At 46.4% G+C, this 8,808-nt stretch overlaps 1 protein-coding gene across 1 annotated transcript; it reads left to right on the forward strand.

Annotated features, from left to right (window-relative positions):
• The first annotated feature begins 1,904 nt into the window (after positions 1–1,904).
• Positions 1,905–6,775, forward strand: TSHZ3 (teashirt zinc finger homeobox 3). The gene has a single exon (XM_008572652.1). The coding sequence runs from the start codon at positions 1,995–1,997 to the stop codon at positions 5,103–5,105; it is 3,111 nt and encodes a 1,036-aa protein (XP_008570874.1). The 5' UTR covers positions 1,905–1,994; the 3' UTR covers positions 5,106–6,775.
• Positions 6,776–8,808: the final 2,033 nt, after the last annotated feature.

Genomic DNA, 8,808 nt, shown 5'->3' on the forward strand with positions numbered 1-8,808 from the left:
GGAGCCTCCCTTGGCTTGCACTGTTTCCCTATTCATTTTGGCCCTGGCCCTAGGAAAAGAGCTTTTGCCATTTTAATTTGTCATCTCTACATGCATGGCCTTAGACTCAAGGTCCACTATAGCACATCACACCTCAGCTGACTGGAGCAGGGCACTTTCTTCTGGTCATTTGTAAAGGATGTTCCATGGCTCATGCACAAGACACTTACTTCGTACTTCACATATGAGCAGAAATATCCCCATCCCTACAGCTGATGTGGTACCTGGGACACTGTTCCCATCCAAATTCACATTATGTCACTGTTGGGACGTCACTATTATATCTCAGCCTTAAAATCTTGGTGGTTAAAGGGGGTGCTTAGGAATGAAAGAATTACACTTGACCCAGAAGGAACAGTGGGGGATGGTGGGGGAGGAGGATAAACATTTAGCTTCAAGAAAATCATTTCACATTTCTTCTTTTTTTTCTTCTGATATGAAATTGATCTGGGGCAAATCTTTAAAGTTATTGGAGTGAGTTCCACAAACCAAGCTCCCCTTCCTTTTCTAAGAACTTGCAATTAGTACTGCAGCATTCCAGCCACCTCGCACACTTACCTTCTGGCCTTTTGAAGCAAACAGGTATCTAGCAGCATACGGGAAAAAGTCACTTTTTCCACCTTCTCCTCTGGCTTGAAATTGTTACTCACTACAGGGATGGCTACACCTGATTGTTCACAAGACCACCCAGAAGCAGTATATGGTGTTAGGTGCACTTTAGTAAGGAATAACTTGAGTCACTGAACTCAAGAAAATTAAAAAAAAAAATCTCTGTTCCAAGAACACAAGTGTCTCTGGACTCCGCGTCCCTGGATACCCATCTTCTAGAACCTGCAGCTGCTGGGCCCTGCCCTCCACCTGCTCGGGAACACGTGCTGGATCTACATCCCCAGTTACACTGCTTCCAGAAAGACAGGATCCCTGTTGGATGCCCATAGAGCTTATGCCGAGTAAATATTGACAAAGTAGTCTAAAGAGCAAACACTTTGACATTTGTAAGGTCCACTGGAAGGTCTTGTATATATTTATACAGCAGGAATAAGCACCGCATACCAATTTTCCTGAACTTGTTCTGACATAATTCTGCATGGATAGTGTGTGGCAGGTGGCTGAGAATGGCTGAATGTACGTGTGGGGGGTGGGGCCAGGGCTGGGTGGTAGCGGGTCAGGGTCTTCTCTCCCAACCGGAACAAACCCACACTGATCCCTGGTAGGAAACTTACTCTAATCTATGATGAGACCTGCTTTTCCAGAAGGAAGAAAGAAAAAAGCCACAAAACCTTTTTTTAAATTTATTGCAATTGATGTACTTTCTTTTTACTTCGTAAAAGTTTTATTGATGTTTTTGTACTTTATATTTATTAAAGATTGAGCCTCAAAAATGTAATGAGTAAAAAATGCTTGCTTAATTTAAATTGTGAATCTGTCTGTTAAGAAATGCATTAGGGGTAGGAGAAGCATAAGACATATTAATTGACAGACAGGAACTGCTGTCTCTGAGGTTGATACAAGTAATTTATTACTTTAGAAATGAATGCCACCTCCAGAATGTGCTTCATTAATTTCAAATTTAGTTTTAATTTCAAGCTGTTGCCCCTTGAGAAGAATAAGGTGGCAAATTATGTTTGAAGAGCTTTTTTTTTTTTTTTGCTCCAAAGAAACACCACATTTTAACTATTTAATTTTACAAATACACGTGCCCATCTAGTTTGCTATGTTTTCCTGAGAGCTGAGAACATATTCTAGGTAATATCAACACTTACTAACGTTTTTTTTCTTTCTCTCTCTCTCTCTCCCCTTCTCCCTCTCTCCCTTCTTTCTCTCCTACCTGTCTCACTTTCCCACCTGTTACCACGGCAGCCTATGTCTCAGATGAGTTAAAGGCTGCTGCCCTGGTAGATGAAGATATAGACCCGGAAGAACATGCAGCGGATGGAGAACCCTCGGCCAAGTACATGTGCCCAGAGAAGGAACTCAGTAAGAGCTGCCCCAGCTATCAGAACTCCCCAGCGGCTGAATTTTCCAGCCACGAAATGGACAGCGAGTCACACATCAGCGAGACCAGTGACCGAATGGCTGACTTTGAAAGCAGCTCCATCAAGAATGAAGAGGAGACCAAGGAGGTCACCGTCCCCCTGGAAGATACGACCGTGTCAGATAGCCTGGAGCAGATGAAGGCTGTCTACAACAACTTTCTCTCCAACTCCTACTGGTCCAACCTCAACCTCAACCTGCACCAGCCCTCCTCGGAAAAGAATAATGGCAGCAGCAGTAGCAGCAGCAGCAGCAGCAGCAGCTGCGGCAGCGGGAGCTTTGACTGGCACCAGAGTGCCATGGCCAAGACCCTGCAGCAGGTGTCCCAGAGCCGCATGCTGCCCGAGCCCAGCCTCTTCAGCACCGTGCAGCTGTACCGGCAGAGCAGCAAGCTCTACGGCTCCATCTTCACAGGGGCCAGCAAGTTCCGCTGCAAGGATTGCAGTGCCGCCTATGACACCCTGGTGGAGTTGACGGTGCACATGAACGAAACGGGGCATTATCGCGACGACAACCACGAGACCGATAACAACAACCCCAAGCGCTGGTCCAAGCCACGCAAACGCTCCCTGCTGGAAATGGAAGGGAAGGAAGATGCCCAGAAGGTGTTGAAATGCATGTACTGTGGCCACTCCTTTGAGTCCCTCCAGGACTTGAGTGTCCATATGATCAAAACGAAACACTACCAAAAAGTGCCTCTGAAGGAGCCCGTCACTCCTGTCGCAGCCAAAATCATTCCTGCTGCTCGGAAGAAAGCTTCACTGGAGCTGGAGCTCCCCAGCTCCCCGGATTCCACGGGTGGGACCCCCAAAGCTGCCATGTCGGACACTAACGATGTGCTTCAGAAGAACTCCAACCCTTACATCACGCCAAATAACCGGTACGGCCACCAGAATGGGGCCAGCTACGCGTGGCACTTTGAGGCCAGGAAGTCCCAGATCCTGAAGTGCATGGAGTGTGGCAGTTCTCATGATACGCTGCAGGAGCTGACGGCCCACATGATGGTCACAGGCCACTTTATCAAGGTCACCAACTCGGCCATGAAGAAGGGGAAGCCTATCATGGAGACCCCTGTCACGCCCACCATCACAACACTGCTGGATGAGAAGGTGCAGTCTGTGCCCCTAGCAGCCACCACTTTCACGTCCCCCTCCACCACTCCTGCGAGCATCTCCCCGAAGCTCAGTGTGGAAGTCAAGAAGGAAGTGGAAAAGGAGAAAGCCGTCCCTGATGAGAAACCCAAGGAAAAGGAGAAGCTAAGCGAGGAAGAGGAAAAGTACGACATCTCTTCCAAGTACCATTATTTGACTGAAAATGACTTAGAAGAGAGTCCCAAGGGGGGACTAGATATCCTTAAATCCCTAGAAAACACAGTGACGTCCGCCATCAACAAGGCCCAGAATGGCACCCCCAGCTGGGGGGGCTACCCCAGCATCCACGCCGCCTACCAGCTCCCCAATATGATGAAGCTGTCCCTGGGCTCATCAGGGAAAAGCACACCCCTGAAACCCATGTTTAGCAACAGCGAGATTGTGTCTCCCACAAAAACCCAGACCCTGGTCTCTCCGCCCAGCAGCCAGACCTCACCCATGCCCAAGACAAACTTTCATGCCATGGAGGAGCTGGTGAAAAAGGTCACCGAGAAAGTCGCCAAAGTTGAGGAGAAGATGAAGGAGCCAGAGGACAAGCTTTCCCCTCCCAAGCGAGCCACTCCATCCCCCTGCAGCAGCGAGGTCAGTGAGCCCATCAAGATGGAGGCCTCTAGTGATGGGGGCTTCAAAAGCCAGGGGAACAGCCCTAGCCCCCAGCGGGATGGGTGCAAGGAGGGGAGCCCCCCGGCAGAGCCAGTGGAGAACGGCAAGGAGCTGATGAAGCCCCTGACTGGTGGCTTGAGTGGCAGCACGGCCATCATCACTGACCACCCCCCAGAACAGCCTTTTGTGAACCCCTTGAGCGCCCTGCAGTCGGTCATGAACATTCACCTGGGCAAGGCTGCCAAGCCCTCCCTGCCTGCCCTGGACCCCATGAGCATGCTCTTCAAGATGAGTAACAGCCTGGCTGAGAAGGCGGCAGTGGCCACCCCACCGCCCCTGCAGTCCAAGAAGGTGGACCACCTCGACCGCTATTTCTACCACGTCAACAATGACCAGCCCATAGACTTGACAAAAGGGAAGAGTGACAAAGGCTGCTCTTTGGGTTCAGTGCTTTTGTCACCCACGTCCACAGCCCCAGCAACCTCCTCATCCACGGTGACAACGGCAAAGACATCTGCCGTCGTATCGTTCATGTCAAACTCGCCGCTACGCGAGAATGCCTTGTCAGATATATCCGATATGCTGAAGAACTTGACAGAGAGCCACACGTCAAAATCCTCCACTCCTTCCAGCATCTCTGAGAAGTCTGACATTGACGGGGCCACTCTGGAGGAGGCCGAGGAGTCGACGCCTGCGCAGAAGCGGAAGGGCCGCCAGTCAAACTGGAACCCCCAGCACCTGCTGATCCTCCAGGCCCAATTTGCTGCCAGCCTGCGGCAGACCTCGGAGGGGAAGTACATCATGTCAGACCTGAGCCCCCAGGAGCGGATGCACATCTCCAGGTTCACCGGCCTCTCCATGACCACCATCAGCCACTGGCTGGCCAATGTGAAATACCAGCTGCGAAGGACAGGTGGAACAAAGTTCCTCAAAAACTTGGACACTGGCCACCCCGTGTTCTTTTGTAATGACTGTGCGTCACAAATCAGGACTCCTTCCACATATATCAGCCACCTCGAGTCACACCTGGGTTTCCGGCTACGGGACTTATCCAAACTGTCCACCGAACAGATTAACAATCAAATAGCACAAACCAAGTCGCCATCAGAAAAATTGGTGACGTCCTCCCCTGAGGAGGATCTGGGGACCTCCTATCAGTGCAAACTGTGCAATCGGACCTTTGCCAGCAAGCATGCGGTTAAACTTCACCTTAGCAAAACACATGGGAAATCTCCGGAAGACCACCTTCTGTATGTTTCTGAGCTAGAGAAGCAGTAGCATTTGCTTTCGATTGAAATGACTGCAGTTTGCTTTGAGGGAAACTGTTGAAGGCACCTTAAAGCCCCTCTGTCTTGTTCTTGGCACATGTTCCTATTTTAACTGCAGAGAATCACTCTGGGCTGAACTGTTTTGTATAACTGTACAGTGTTTAATAGAGGTGCATAATCAGCTGTTGTTACTGGTAAAATATGAAGGTTAAAACGCAGTGGTAAGTGTTTGGAACTTTGTGTAAATGGGATTTAGTTGTGAGCATCCCCCCCCGATGCTTCAAGCTGCATGCATTAACAGACAGTTTAATTAAGCATTTATAACGAAATCAGGCACACTTTTTCCACGCGACTCTAGTGTGCTGGCATTTCTCACCCTTTCATCTTTAGCCCTCTGAGTACTTTGAAGCACTTTTGCATTAATTTGGTTAAAAAATAAAATAAAATAATAATAATGTATTAAGCTCTGTTTTTTAAACTCCTTACCAGCTTAGTTATAATTAATATAAACCTCCATTTATGCAGGTCTGCAGGGGTATAACACGCCTTGAAATTTAAAAGAATATTATTTTCACATTGAAACATAGGTGTATATATTGTATAGATTTCAGACTCTTATGAAAAATGTGATTGTGGTTAAATGACCTTTTTTCTTGCATTTATAGCAACAGTGTTTTATGTACCTGCTATGCTCTGGGCATAAGCTGTGCCTATGTATAGTGTATATTTCTTTTTCTTTTTTTTTTTTAAAGGTCTATGGGTTTTGTTTTTTACATGCAAACATTGTAAATTATACAGAAGATACCACAGATAGCATTTATAAAGTATACAGAAACATTATCTGAAAGCAAAGTATGATTGTTTGTTTTGCTATACAGTACATCTATATTGATAGAGGTTCATGTTTAAATTATACATATTTATTAGCATCATATTATCATTTGTTTTGAGAAGTCTGAATAAACGAGGCTGGGAAATACATCCCTGGCAGGCATCATAACTATTTTGCACATGGTTTTTAACAGTATTTATTAGAAATCAAAGAATGCTCAAAATAAACTCAGTGCTCAAAGGGTTAAGTCTATTTGACAAGAAAAAAAAAACAAAAAAATGAATAAAAGAACTTGTACTGTATTTCCTAAACATTGATAAAGCCTTTAAAATGTTTGTACTGTAATACTTTGCTTAAAAGTCATGAGGCATTCTGTGATACAACCTCTTTCACTTATTTATAAGCCCTCTTGGTTGCTATTTCATATTGTAGGATGCCTTTTTATTTCAATTGGTAACTTTCTGTTTTGTTCTTCCTAATTATTCTCCCAAGATCCCACACTGCAGCTTTATCTTTAGGCTTATGAAAGGTAACCCGTGGTTACCGGCTCTCCGAGTGATTCTGTTCTTCTCCATTTTTGGCAGTTAATTTGCAGAAGTAACTGACAGCTGACACCATATGAGAATCTATGTATAAAATATTGGCATGTAAACAGCACAGACACCGTAACACACTCTGTGCCCTGTTTTGTTGTTGACAATGAAACTCCATTATGTGACTCTTCATATAACCCTTTTTTTCTACGGCAGCATTAAAATTGTCTTTTTGCTATAATTTTGTGTTGCGTTCACAATTATGTCTGAAATGTGCTACGACTAACGAGCACATTAAAATTAAATTGTATGCGATCTGTTTATGACTGAGTTGGTTGCTGTGTCTGCCAGGTGCTGGCAGTCGGAAGCTGCACGTAAATCAGTGGAGTTTTAGTGAACTTTGGCGTTTGGAGAGCAAGGGAGCACTTGCTCAGAGGCGGCTTGAACAGAATTTTCACGAAGAATAAAAATTGAAGAGAAAGAAAGACATTCACAGGAGGTTAGAGTCTCTGTGGAAAAGTGACGTTATAAAATATCCAGTATCAGAGCTTCAGGTCATAACCTGGGGACCCTCGCGGGAGGCAGAGGTTTGGTCTTCTTTCTGGGTGCAGAAAAGTCAGGGCCGTGACTGTTCAGGAGACTGATGGGGAAACATGATCTCTGGGAGGCTGTTTTCTTCCTATTGACTCAGGATTTTCAAATAACAAAAAACAGAGCCAAGCTGGGAAGAGGGACTTTGGGGTCCACTGGCTCTCTGTCCTCTGTGAAAGCAGCCAGAGATCACAAGGCAGGGGGGTTGCAGGAGAAGACTGAAGCCATCCACGGGAGGAGGGGGGAAAACATTTATATGATAATCGCAAGCTTTTATTAGCCCAGGCAAATCATGCCAACAAAACACTGGGAACATCATGTAAAATTGTAAAATACCTTTATTACTATATTCAAACTACTCTTGCCGTTATGCAGAATCGTAGCTCCTAACCTAGAATTATACAAATGAGAGATGTATTACATCCATGTAATACATAAAACACCTCAACTTTTTAAAAAATACTCTTTTATTAAAAATTTAAATTAAGCCCTTTCAGGGATGTTCAGCAACACGCCTACGGTTTTTCTGCTCGTCCCACCCCTTTTTGTCAAGATGAGTCCAAATTTTCTGTCTACTCTATTTTCTCTCGGCATTCCATCTCTCTCCGGGTTTTTAGAGAGAAGCGCACTGGAGTTTAAAATGGGTTTTTGGCAAGGAGAGAGCGCTGTCCTAGCTGTGCGCTCGCGTTGTGACGTGGGCACGTGCACAGGGTGGGCTTTGCTGGGGGACGGTGTGGACAGACTCGTCTCTGGGTCCAGAGACTCCCCCATTACCCATGTCCTCCATGGCCAGCCCTTTCCCCCTGCCCAGCTGGCCTTTACCTGGGAGGAGCTGAAGGACACATAACATATTCCTGGGGGACCAGCTCCCCCCAGAACCTGGCTTAGGGGACAGAGACACCCTCCCTCCTGTGTCTTCCGCATCTTCACATCCTGGAGCCCAGATTTCCACTCTTGAATTTTTCACAGGTTAAATATAGCATCGGTTTATTAGAATCCAAAGTCCTGCATCTAACAGATTAAACTGACAACACTTCCATCACCAACAGGGCCCATGTGGCTTGAAGAGAGATGGGATTTGTACAAGTGATGGTGGAAACCCCCCTTTACAGTTTTGGAGAAGGACCTGACACTCTGCCCATCTCCTCCTCACCCTACTCCCAGGATTATCTTCAGGCCTTTTCAATTTGGGGATAGAAGTGAAGATTTTACAGCCAGGGTAGGTAGCAGGTTATATCACTCCTTTGGCCTCTTGGGCTCATAGCCAGAAAAGGACTGCTCATATTAATAGGGCCTAGAAATTAATTTTACTTCTTGGGAATCATAGTAACTGGGAAGTTGAGGGTTCTAGCCATGAATGCAAACCTCATTCGGCACAGTAACAATCCCTAAACCACACAGTATGAGTGGTGGGGCTGGCTGAGGTCTCACCCTACTTGGAAATTTAGGGCCATTTTCTCCTAAGGTCACCAAACACTCACCGGGCTGAAGAGTGGGCCACTGGCTAGCAGAGCCTTCCACGCATAGCCCAGAATGCCCTTGATTTCCCTGAGATAAAACAGGGAGAGAAAAAGTCACATTCTAAGCCTATTGTCATTGCACACAAGTTCTGTGGTTGATGATAATAGAGAAAGTGAGTGTAGGAAGGAATTGGTTGTCCAAGTCAGGTTTTTAGATGGGTCCAGGGAGGAGGGGGGATGTTGCCAAGGGAGGGAGGTTTTAATCACAGGTGCGTAGGTGACCCTGACCTCACCCCG

Source organism: Galeopterus variegatus, unplaced genomic scaffold, assembly GCF_000696425.1.
Source record: "Galeopterus variegatus unplaced genomic scaffold, G_variegatus-3.0.2 Scaffold814, whole genome shotgun sequence".
NCBI lineage: Eukaryota > Metazoa > Chordata > Mammalia > Dermoptera > Cynocephalidae > Galeopterus > Galeopterus variegatus.

Coding starts and splice junctions, on each gene's coding strand:
- TSHZ3 (XM_008572652.1), top strand. CDS start 1,995: ATGTGCCCAGAGAAGGAACTCAGTAAGAGCTGCCCCAGCTATCAGAAC.